The sequence below is a fragment of the Sinocyclocheilus anshuiensis genome, unplaced genomic scaffold (genome assembly GCF_001515605.1).
Source record: "Sinocyclocheilus anshuiensis isolate Anshui unplaced genomic scaffold, SAMN03320099.WGS_v1.1 scaffold620, whole genome shotgun sequence".
NCBI classification, from domain to species: domain Eukaryota; kingdom Metazoa; phylum Chordata; class Actinopteri; order Cypriniformes; family Cyprinidae; genus Sinocyclocheilus; species Sinocyclocheilus anshuiensis.
The window spans coordinates 259252-272377 of record NW_015557087.1 but is presented as its reverse complement, the minus strand read 5'-3'; the positions used below and the strand labels follow the sequence as shown (position 1 = coordinate 272377).

Genomic DNA, 13126 nt, shown 5'->3' with positions numbered 1-13126 from the left:
GAGAGAGAGAGAGAGAGAGAGAGAGAGAGAGACCAGACAGGGAGGAGAGTAGAATAGAGGACAGTTGGCTACATCGCTCCTCACACACAAACGGAGGTGGAGAGAGGAGAGGATGAGAGACTGTGGGGGAAGGAGAGGACAAAAGAAGACCGCTGTGCCGTTCATCACGCCGTTCCAAAGAAGTGAGGCTAGACAAGACTGACGCTGAACGAGGGAGCTGGCGTGACTTTGTGATTTTGAAGAGAACAGAAGAAAAGGATAAAAGAAAAGAGCGTGTTTTTGTCTTTCAGGGAGGGGGCTGAGCCAGAAAGCAAATGAGGGAGAAAGAGGAGAAGGAGGAGAATTGTCTGGCACTGTTTATATATTAACGTGATTATGATTTGAACATGGAGGTCGTTCGTTTTTACCTAAAATGTGTCTCTCTCGTTCTCTTTTTAATCCAAGGACTTAGTGGATGAAATAACGCTCTTACTTTCTGCAGCAACTACACCGTGAGGACAAAAAAAGCTCTTTAAATGATTTTACATTGACTTTTTTAGATTACAACTTACGAACTCTTGTATTTTTAATGTACAAAGTGATGTCTGGTATTGAAACAGTATTTTTGGTGTTACTTAAGAGTTATGCAGACAAAAATCAGGTTTTTTATGCAAACCTTTTAGATATCTTTATTTGTAGTGTATAAACAGGTACTTTCATAGATATTGGTAGATATTTAATAGATATCAGGACTACTTTTTAGCTTTTGCTAGTTCTGCTGTCTTTAGGCGGAAGTGTGCATGAGGCTGTCTAAAGAGAGTGTGTGTGTGTGTGTGTGTGTGTGTGTGTGTGTGTGTGTGTGTGTGTGTGTGTGTGTGTGTGTGTGTGTGTGTGTGTGTGTGTGTGTGTGTGTGTGTGTGTGTGTGTGTGTGTGTGTGTGTGTGTGTGTACTCGAGTAATATTTGATTTTCTCATTTGGACCGGTGCCACGACTGCACTCTGTGCATGTGTTCAGATGTGTGTCTGGTTCTTTTTGAGTTTGGATGTCAACACTGATCACCGCTGTGGTGTTTGTGGCAGCAGCGGTTGAACTTTCCTGTCCTGTGCCAGCGCTCGCTGCGGAACATTGATTCATGCTGGCTCTGAGCTCTCGTGATTGGACTGGGAGAGAGCCGACAGGTTTTGTGATGGCGAAACTTGTCGGGCTTTGTTTGGGTTGTGTCACGACTCTGTCTCGCACGTTTTTTCCTCAGTCTGTTACCATGGTAACGGTTTCATTGGCATGTTAAGTTCTCAATGCTTTATCTTTTACAACTTCAGCGCTAGCGTGTTGCAGTGTCTCAAGTTATGCTTTTAACCGGACTCTATGTTCAGTGTCGCCAGTATTAGGAAAGAGTCGTGCCTTCAGACCTTACGAGGGTTCAAGGTGCTCACTCTGAATCTTTAGTTCATTCGGCCAATCTCTAAATCAGAGTTGCCATATCCAACATCAGACGTATCTTTTCACTGACCATCAAAATCATTGATTTATGATGTTTTATATTGAAATGGTGTAGTTAAACTCAGGTTTTTCCATTTGTGCTGGAGCTCAACTGCACTAATTCAACATCTAATTTAGGACAATGAGATTAGCCATTTCGGCTCACATTAATAAAAATATACAGTCTAGCCTATTAACTACACCTGTGCTTGACAATAATCTCTCTATGTGGTTGGCTTACTTGCCTTTGGTTTCACTTCAGACGAACAGGAACCTCTCAGCCTTTAGATACAGTACAGCCACTGTTGGGTTGGCAACTCGTTCACTCATGTGTACTGGTTTCTGAAACAACCCATCATATCAAAACAGGGATTTTGCCATATTCCTAACCGACAGGTGCTACACCCAAGCTAGGTTACCATAGTGTCTTAAACTGTTATATTATTTAAATGTTTTTTTTTTTTTATAGTTGGATTTCTACTTTTCTGTACAGGTTCTCCTAAACACTGTGCTATTTCTGTGCCATGTTGTGTTGAGTCTGTTGACGTCTATAAAGTCCATGACACGATGAGCGACTCTGTAATACAGCCAAGTCTGGGACACTTCTGTGTAAGTGCACAATAAATAAAATGAGCAAAGCTGTTTGGACTATACTGAATACAGTGAGCTCTGCAGCACTAAACTACTGGTTCTGTGCCATGTCGTCGTGATACGGTTTACGAACTTCTCGTCTCGTAACTTACTGCGCTTTGTCAACCAGGTCTGAGTGGTTCTCTTTACAGGTCCTCTGTGAGGAATCTCTCCATAAGAATGGCCCAATAGCACCACTAATGTGGCGCTTTGTAGATGCAGTGGAGTGCACATAAATCCCTCGGGTCTCTCGGGTCTTTTCGCACTCCAACCGAGATAATAGGGCCGCATCGTTGTCTTTGACTGCCAGTCACATCTGTAGGAACAACTTGGGATGTCTCGCATTTGTTCATGTACATCTGAGGCAAGACACTCTGTCCTTCTGAAGCCCTGAGGCTTCTTTGTGGTCACACACTGGTGCTAAAGAGTAAAAAACCAATCAGAAACAGCTGAATGGACAAAGTAAACCACAACAATAGAAGCTCAAGGTGTTTTTGTGGTTGCTAATGTAAAATATATGCGGTGAAAACCATTGTACATGGAACAAGAGTGGATTTGGTCCAAGTCGGCTGGACTTGGCTATAAACTGGCATTCATAACACCAGTAGAAACTGTTAATGGTCTATATATGCCAATCATTTGTGAGGTTTAGAGTTACCCTGGTCTGTTAGCTCAGAACTGTTAGAGGTTACAAGACTGTTGGCTCTCTATCAGAGGTTTTAAAGTGCTTTACACTAGGGATGCGCATTGGTGTGGTTAAATTCGCTGTTTGACTTTGCTAAGTGATGTTTAGAGGGTAGGTTTTCACTCAGGAAACAGATCTATAAAGAACTGCTCAATCCAAGACTGTTTGCCTGATTTTAAGGTGTCATTTAGGCTAATGAGCATCTGATTGATTTTCCAGTTAGCGTCTAATGAGCAGATCTCTGGAGGCGGTACTTCAGATTTGGCCAATCGGGCCTCATTACCGTCACCCTGACAGTGCTGGAACGTGCTTGTTTTAGGAACATCATAGTTCCCTTGCGGCTGTATTGTTACACTTTAACTTCTTCACAGATCACACCAACCAATCAGTATCAGTTCTCTAAATGGTGCTCGAACCCATGTTATCTTCTATACAGCCATATTTAACTTTGGCATAACTGCTTCAGGGCTTTCTGAGTCATTTGTCCTTTTCTAAATCATATTTCTACAAACTGTTGTTTATCAGGGTTACTTATCCGTGTATATAATCAAATCATTTGTTCCTGAGTTTGTTGATTCAGTGAATTATTGCGCTAATTTGAAGATTGCAAAGAGGCTCTCAGGTGTTTTTTTGTTGTTGTTTTTTTAAAGGAGAATAGGAGTAGCAGGACAGCCTGGAGAACGGGAAAGAAGACGTGGGAGGGGGTGCGGGGGAGCGAGAGATTATCTGGAAGAAGAGAGCGAGCGTGTTGGAGAGGGAGAGCGAGCTGGAGAGGCAGAAGCTGGAGGAGGAGAGGAGGAACACTGTGGGACACACGGTGTGGAGGCTGAGGGAGGGATTCCAGGAGAGGAAGGATAGAGAGGAGGATAGAATTAAAGGGACGAGCGCAGAGGGCACGAAAGCAGCGCAGCCGGAGGTGATCTGGAAAAGACGTGAGGAAGAGGAGGAGAAAGATAGGGATAGAGCTCGGCTTGGCGACAGAGGTCCCACAATCATCTGGAGGAAGAGGGAAAGGGAGTGACAGGAAAAGATGGGGATGTGTCAGCTCTAAGCTCTTTCAGATGTGTGACAGGATGTGAGGTGCAGATTTAGACTTATGGTACAAATAAACCTGCATGTACTCAGACTTCATGTAATCTAGGTGCTAGATAGTGTATATTAGGTCCCCTTTTTATATATTGTATGAAATTAAGTGTTGAATTTAAGTCTGGCGTATAGTAAAATCTGTATAGTATCATATTAATATATTTATATATATGATGCTTAAAACCCATTAAAATAATCATTATTATGTACAGAATCAAAAACTCGTATGTTACATTTCAGTTTTATTTATTAATAATGTTGAAGGAAAAATGAAACATTTAGCTGCACTTTAGCTTCTGAACTTCAGATTTAGCTTAATATTGTATGCAAAATTTCATTTTTCCCCCCACAAAAATAGGATAGTTTCAAAATAAATTGATGATTAACAGACCTCCTAAAGGTCAGTGTACCCCTTGTTGTAGATCCCTGGTGTAAATTTTTTAACACCTGGACTAAATTAAGTCTTTATACCAAACGATGAGGATTATGTTGATTGGCGCCCGTCTAATCATCACTGAGCGCAGCAGTTTGAATCATCATTAAATGATCCACATTCACTGGATCAGTACTTTTAGCATTTTCCATCCATCTCTTCCCGCTCTCTTCCTCTCTCACTCTATCGATCCGTCTGTCTGACGGAAGCCTCCTCTCTCAAAGTCTCAGCTGCAGATAATAGGCTTTTTATGGGAGTCTGTCAGACAAGAGTTAGTAGAGTGGAGCCCAGCACATGCAAAGAGAAATGAACACGCACGTAAACACACTCGCATGCATATAAAACACAATAGCACTCTCTTTCACACATCTACCAAGACGGATTGTGTCTGGAGCACTTATGTATGACTATACCAATAACTTCATGACAGTCATACTATATTTAGTAATTCATGGTGTCCTGAGAAGCTCTATGCAGACTTAAGATCTGATGCAAAACCTAAACGCTGTGTATGACAACAGCAGAAAACTTTATTACTTTTCTGCATCTGTCTTTTCGTCTCTTTTCGCATCCTGTTTTTGATACTTTCCGGACTGAACGGTCAGCACACTGTCATCTCTCTGGTGCGATGATGAAGGAATCGGTAGATGCAGAGAAAAAGAGGACTTTAAAAGACAAGGGAAAACAAGTTATCGATTGCGATAGAGCGACGTGGAGAGACAATTAAGGACGTTTAGTGGACACTGAGACGGCTGAGACATCATGGAGCTCGTCCCCAAAACCAAATACACGCACTTCAGGAGCGACTCCTTCAGCTCAACAGACGAGACGGCGTCCAATCCCTCTCTCCCTTCTTCTGCTCCTCTCACCCCTCTCACCCCTCCTGGCATCCCTCCTTCTCTCTCCTCCTCGTCCCTCACTCCCATCCTCCCCCCTTCGTCTCCACGGCAGGCTGAAAACAGCCCCACCACCCTCTGCTCCTTTTTCCCCAGGATGGGAGCCCTGCGGCTGGGTGTGTCTTCCGCTCTGCTCCCAGGCCTGAAGGCCTCCAGCAGGCCGGCTAGCGTGCCTGGTGGTCAGGGAGGTTTGGGAGAGTCTCCGGAAGACACTCGGACCTCCACCGCCAACTCTTCTCCTCCTCCTCCTCTTCCTCTCCTTTCTCTAACAGCCCCATCTCCTCCTCCTCGTCCCCCACAGGATATGAACCGGCTGGGTGGGGCCTCGCGGAGGGCCCGTGTGGAAGGGAGCCAGCTCGGCGGAGATGAGTGGACGCGGCACGGATCCTTCGTCAACAAGCCCACCCGAGGCTGGCTGCACTCGGACAATGTGGTCAGCACATCTGGGGTCTCCTACACTGTCAGGGTAAGATGCATGTATGGGTCTGTCCATCCAGTTTTCTGTCCACTTACCACCCCTGGTTTCTTTTCTGGTTGTTTTTCCCTTTTTTACCTTTGCATTGATTTAATTAGTGATGTGCATAGTCAAACACACTCCTAACCTATTAAGCTTTGTTGCATAATTTGTTTTACACTGTTTGGACTGCGGCCAACTTGTTGAAGAGAGTGGTGGACGATAAAAAAGACAAAGAAATCTCATAGACTTACATTGAACCAGGAACTTAAGTCATATCTGGAGTCTAGATTATCATAGAGACTTGGACCACCCAACCATCTAGAACTCCATAGTAAACAACCAAACAATGCCCTAGAACAGTGCTTCTGGTGCCCCCTCAACAGTGCACACTGTATGTTTCCATAGTTAAACACATCTGATTCAGGTCATCAGCCTATTCGTGGAGACTCCAAGACCAGGGCTGTATCTGAAATTGCCCCCACACCCTCATTGCCTATTACCTACATTACTCCACTAATATAGTCCACTAAATGAGTGAATGAAAACGAGTGTGTGAATTCGGACACTGGGTGCACTGGAAGATCTGCAGACGCCATTTTCTGCAAGATATGCATGAGTGTTCTCTAGTGGCTAGACATTGAGTGTACATCAGTTGAATACCCTTACATTGTGGGAATGAATCAGTGCCCTTGATAATTTCCACTATGGTTTCAGACACCACTACACATGGCTGTCCACTTAAGAAGTGCACTATATAAGGGAATAGAGGGTGATTTCTGTGGAAGCCCGTTTCCGCCACTGAATAAAAAATAAAAGAGCTAATTGCGACTTTTTATCTCACAATTCTGACTTTTTTTCTCAGAATTGCGTGATATAAACTCGCAATTGTGAGTTAAAAAGTCATAATTGAGAGATATAAACTCGCTATTGCGAGTTATAAAGTCAGAATTGTGAGATATAAACTCGCAATTCTGAGAACATATCAGTCTTTTCCCCCCCCTCAAAATTGGACTTTAACTCGCAATTGCGAGTTTATATCACGCAATTCTGAAAAAAAGTCAGAATTGCGAGATATAAACTCGCAATTGCGAGAAAAAAAGTCAGAATTGCGAGTTTTTATCTCGCAATTGTGACTTTATATCTCGCAATTCTGACTTTATATCACGCAATTCTGAGAAAAAAAGTCAGAATTCTGACTTTATATCTCGCAATTCTGACTTTATAACTCGCAATTGCGAGTTTATATCTCACAATTCTGTGAAAAAAAGTCAGAATTGTGAGATAAAAAGTCGCAATTACCTTTTTTTTATTTTTTATTCAGTGGCGGAAACGGGCTTCCATAGATTTCAGACACAGCCCATAACAACAGTAAAAAAATGTTTTTAGTCACAGTTTTACACTACTACTACTACAAATAATTTATTAAAACATCTGTACATGAAAAGTGGGCTGAAATGTATTTATTTTTAGTTTGTTTGTTTGTTTGTTTTTATTTACTTATTTTTTTGTTAATTTAAAGACCCACCCATATACTATTTCTGTTGGGAGCAGGGTTTGGGCAAAACATTAATTTGAAGATGATAAGCATTACTTGTTAATTTCTGAAAATTTTCGTGGGTATTATAATGATGATGTTGTTGATGATGATGATGATGATGATGATGATGATGGTTATTATTATTATTATGTTATTATTATACCTTCATGTCCAAGCGGCGATAGGATTTTTTTAATATATATAATTCAGCCCTAATGTTGATATAATTGTTGGTTAACAGTTTGGAGTTCTGCTGCTTTTCAGTTCTCTCAGTGAGTCCATTTTATCTGCTTAATGGATTGCTTTCTTTCATGTGTGGCATTTTCAGATGAATCCAAGCCTACGGGCAGGAACTACATTGAGAACTGCTTTATTTGATTAGTGCTTCATAATTAGAGCATCAATTCTCATAAAACACGTACACATACACATACACATACACACAGACACACTTAACCACATGCACTACAGCTGCCTGGCCAACTCAATAATCTTGACACAAGGCAACTGTGCAACACTTAACCATATTCTGTTCTCTAAATTGTGGTTGGAGGACTAGCACGAGAAGTGCTGTGACTGAAGGTTTGTCGTCTTTGTCTTTGCTGCAGTATATGGGCTGCGTGGAGGTGCTGCAGTCAATGAGAGCACTGGACTTCAACACCAGAACTCAGGTTACCAGGTAACACACGCACACACACATTCACTCTTGCTTGCACTTCCTCTCATATTCGCTCAAGTATCCAGTGTATGTATATCCACAGTGTCCCACAGGAGTGATTTAATCGTTCATTCTCTCCACATCCTAATGCACATGTGCACGAACATATACACTCTCTCGCACGGGTCCGGTTAAAAGCTCCTCCTCTGATGAAAAATTCATGTTGCTCTCTCACAGAGTGTGACAGAAAGAGAACGCAGGAGAAAAATACTAAAATAATGAACATACATAACCATCTTCTCATTCTCACAGCCATTCGGTTTCTTGTGTTCTCACACTTTTGGGATTTAGTACTGCAGAACACTTGCCATATTAAACCACATCATTTGCAAAATGCACCTACACTGAAATGCAGTGCTTTCGCATGCAAGAAAGAGAACGGGGAAGAAGGGAGGCGTTATAATGGCATCAGCCCTGCTGTGTAACCATAAAGTCTTATAATAGAATCCTCTGGTTTCCTCCCTTTTCCGTGTGTTCGTGTGTGCATTTGTTAATGGATGCTACACACATTTGCTTCTCAATATTGACAGTAGCAGCTGCTCGATAAACTGTTTTCATGCAGTGAACACTGTTTTTCTGGAGGGTGAAATGCAGTCAAGGAAAAACATTAGGAGGGTGTGCATGAGTTATTATAGTTATAGTATATAAAAAAAAATTAAATAGGGATGCCCTGATATTACATATTTGTGGTTGACCCAAAACCCTAACTAATTATTTTCATGTTATAGTCGATAACTTAAAAAAAAAAAAGAAGCAATTTAATAATTTTATACTATTATTTTTTTTTTATAAATTAAAATTAAAACACTAAAAAGCATTCACTTTATATGCTGCCACTTAGTCATCACAAGGCTGCAATTTAATTAAATAAATAAATGTCCAGCATGTTTCAGAGTGAAGCTTTTCAGATTTGTTCCCCAAATTGTGCAGCCCTACATATAATATAACCTTATTATAATGTGCAGATTAAAAAAAATTATATTAATTTTGTTATTTATTGGTGTTGAATGTTTAAAGATGACAGCCTTATGACTTGTTCTGCCTATGACAATATGTAAAAAAAGTGCATTATACAAACAGTGATTGTAAATACAGTGGTGTGAAAAAGTGTTGGCCCCCTTCCTGATTTCTTATTTTTTTGCATGTTTGTCACACTTTAATGTTTCAGATCATCAAACAAATTGAAATATTAGTAAAAGATAACACAAGTGAACACAACATGCAGTTTTTAAATGAAGGTTTTTATTATTAAGGGAAAACAAAAATCCAAAACTACATGGCCCTGTGTGAAAAAGTGTTTGCCCCCTAAACCGAATAACTGGTTGGGCCGCCCTTAGCAGCAACATCTGCAATCAAGCGTTTGCGATAACTTGCAATGAGTCTGTTACAGCGCTGTGGAGGAATTTTGGTCCACTCATCTATGCAGAATTGTTGTAATTCAGCCACATTGGAGGGTTTTTGAGCATGAACCGCCTTTTTAAGGTCATGCCACAGCATCTCAATAGGATTCAGGTCAGGACTTTGACTAGGCCACTCCAAAGTCTTCATTTTGTTTTTCTTCAGCCATTCAGAGGTGGACTTGCTGGTGTGTTTTGGATCATTGTCCTGCTGCAGAACCCAAGTTCGCTTCAGCTTGAGGTCACGAACAGATGGCCGGACATTCTCCTTCAGGATTTTTTGGTAAACAGCAGAATTCATGGTTCCATTTATCACAGCAAGTCTTCCAGGTCCTGAAGCAGCAAAACAGCCCCAGACCATCACACTACCACCACCATATTTTACTGTTGGTATGATGTTCTTTTTCTGAAATGCAGTGTTACTTTTACACCAGACGTAATGGGACACACACCTTCCAGAAAGTTCAACTTTTGTCTCGTCAGTCCACAGAGTATTTTCCCAAAAGTCTTGGGGATCATCAAGATGTTTTCTGGCAAAACTGAGACGAGCCTTTATGATCTTTTTGCTCAGCAGCGGTTTTTGACCATTTTTGCCCAGTCTCTTTCTTATGGTGGAGTCATGAACACTGACCTTAACTGAGGCAAGTGAGGCCTGCAGTTCTTTGGATGTTGTTGTGGGGTCTTTTGTGACCTCTTGGATGAGTCGTCGCTGTGCTCTTGGGGTAATTTTGGTCGGCCGGCCACTCCTGGGAAGGTTCTCCACTGTTCCATGTTTTTGCCATTTGTGAATAATGGCTCTCACTGTGGTTCGCTGGAGTCCCAAAGCTTTAGAAATGGCTTTATAACCTTTTCCAGACTGATAGATCTCAATTACTTTCTTTCTCATTTGTTTCTGAATTTCTTTGGATCTCGGCATGATGTCTAGCTTTTGAGGATCTTTTGGTCTACTTCACTTTGTCAGGCAGGTCCTATTTAAGAGATTTCTTGATTGTGAACAGGTGTGGCAGTAATCAGGCCTGGGTGTGGCTAGAGAAATTGAACTCAGGTGTGATAAACCACAGTTTTAACAGGGGGGCAAACACTTCTTCACACAGGGCCATGTAGTTTTGGATTTTGTTGTCCCTTAATAATAAAAACCTTCATTTACAAACTGCATGTTGTGTTTACTTGTGTTATCTTTGACTAATATTCAAATTTGTTTGATGATCTGAAACATTAAAGTGTGACAAACATGCAAAAAAATAAGAAATCAGGAAGGGGGCCAACACCTTTTCACACCACTGTAAATCAGACCATTCAATCAATCAGATTTAGAATCAATTACACCACTGATTGAAATAATGATCCGTAATTTTGTAGCATTTTTGTTTATATTTTAGTGAATATTTATAATTGCAAAATAAAATAAATACATTTATAATTGCAGATTAATTGCAAAATAAATAATAAATCTATTTTTCACTCTTGTACATTTATGTTTTTAATAGTTTTTGTTAAAAGTAGTCATGGGGCCAGATTTACTAAACAGGGCAAATTAGCGTGAGAGCACAATTCCAAAAAAGCAGTAATGGGAGTGGAAATTTCTGTGGGTGATTTACTTGCAATGCGCAAATTAAAGAACACAGACGCAGCAAGATAATTTCCATAATGACCAACACAATCTACCAAGAGCCGCTCAAATTAGCGTCAAATATTGGCACAAATACCAATAATTTGACGAGCGCAAATTTTAGTAAATTGCGTTGCGTGATTCATTTTAATACTCTCCTCCCATAAATTTTGCGTCTGAAAGGGAAACTCCTACAAATGCATATTCAATAAGGTCAGGCGCAAAAATAACTGTTCATGCCTTTTCGGTGCTAATTCTTCAGTGCGCGTCTTTAGTAAATATTGACAGTACTATTTTAACGCCAAAAGACGGTTTGTGCTGGCGCAGGCTGTTAGTAAATCTGGCCTTGGTGTTTTTGTTTGCATGTCTGCCTGATGCATGTGTGAGATGGCAGGAAGTGTAATGGCTGGAGCATGTGTCTAATGTAATAGTCCCTCAGCCATATGAAATTTGGGAATGCATGAAAAGGAGTGTGATGGAAACTCTCATCTAACAATCTGATTATGTTCTTCTCACAGTCCCAGCATGTGTGTACATTTATAACCGTTTGTTTTGTATTTCAGAGAGGCAATATCAGTGGTGTGTGAGGCAGTACCAGGTGCCAAAGGAGCTCAGCGAAGGAGAAAGGTATTCAACGCTTTATCTTATCTTAGGCTACGTTTACACGACAAGGGTGTAGTCAAAAACGGAAACGTTTTCAAAGCGATTCGCGTTTACACATATCCGCGAAAACAGCCAAAAACGCTGTATTACGTATGCCAGGCCAGTAGTTGGCGCTGTCACCTTGTTAGTAAACAGTACCTGTAGGGAAGTGAAGATTATATGATGTATATGATGCGTCTCCGCTGTTGGTTGTAATATTGGTGAAGTAAATCCACACTTTGCTGAAGTACCATATACTCCGCCATTGTTGTGTATTTTTGTTCGCGCTTGCATTTAAAATTGACACGTACTGCACATGTCTACATACCTAACACATACTACACATGCGCATGACGTCACCATTTTCAGAGATTCCCATACTGGGTGTTTACACGGAAGCGACAACGGTGGCATTTTCAAAACTTGCACTTTGAAACCCGTTTTCAAAAATATGCGTTTTCAGTCCCCAAAATGCCATTGCCGTGTAAACGAACAGTCAAAACGCATAAAAAGTTTCCCGTTTTTGGCTGAAAATGTTGTCGTGTAAACGGCCCCTTACTTTCTCAGACACAGACTTTCAAGCTCGCAATATATTTGCACTTTTGTTAGTTACAGGTACAGCTCACAAACCTCACAGTGTTCTAGTTAGGCCTGACCAGTTTCCAGTAAAAATACTGCTATGTTATGTATAACACACATTCACACACGTTTGCTCAAGAGTTGTCTCAGCTGGTCGGACTGTGGTATTTGGTTTATGGTTGGTTTCAGAGGTTGTGGGAGTGCAAGACCTCTTTCGATTTGCTTATATGGTTTGTGTGTGAGTGAGGAGCAAAAGTCTGTCCCGGTTATGATCAACACAGGCCTGTTTCACACAACACGCATGAATAGTGTGTTAAGCGGAGCATCAGCGTAACTGCTGCATCCGACTTGTGTTGTGCTTTCACACTGACAGCATTGCTACAGTGGCTCTGTACAGAAAATAAAATGATTTCTGGGTTATCATGTTGAGTTTTTGTTATTGGTAGTATGCCACTAAGTCTATTCAGAGGGGATCACATTAAAATAGTAATTTACACAAACCTAAAACCAAACCACAAAGTGTAGGTTTACTCAGTAGTGTTGTTGCGTTGTGTTGTGTTGCTGCATGTGGAACTAGTTTATGCTGGTATTTCACATTGCTTCATTAAAGCCTATGTTGCAAAATTGTATTTTTAATAATATTTGGTTGAGTTTGTAACATCAAAAATGGGTTCAGCACAGATACCTCATTCACAACTACACTACTCGTCAAAAGTTTGGAATAATTAATGGAATAATTAAAGTAGTTTTTTTTTTTAAGTTTTTGAAAGTAGTCTCTTATGCTCAACTAAGCTGGATTTGTTTGATCAGAACTACAGTAAAAACAATAATAGTGTGAAATATTATTAAAATTTTTACAACCATTTTCTATATGAATATATTATAAAGTGTTATTTATTCCTGTAATGGCAAAGTTGATTTTTCAGGAGCCATTACTCTAGTCTTCGGTGTCACATGATCCTTCAGAAATCATTCTGATTTGCTGCTTAAGAAACATC

The 13126-nt window shown here is 40.7% G+C and overlaps 1 protein-coding gene across 1 annotated transcript in view; it reads left to right on the top strand.

Moving 5' to 3' along the window:
• Nucleotides 1–906: 906 nt before the first annotated feature.
• The window catches only part of LOC107677023 (SHC-transforming protein 1-like), a 39292-nt gene continuing 27072 nt past the window's right edge, over nt 907–13126 (top strand). The window contains exons 1-3 of the mRNA XM_016471803.1: nt 907–5655; nt 7792–7862; nt 11471–11534. Of these exons, the coding sequence (XP_016327289.1) occupies nt 5056–5655; nt 7792–7862; nt 11471–11534 (735 nt within the window). The 5' untranslated portion in view covers nt 907–5055. The remainder of the gene's footprint in view (nt 5656–7791; nt 7863–11470; nt 11535–13126) is intronic.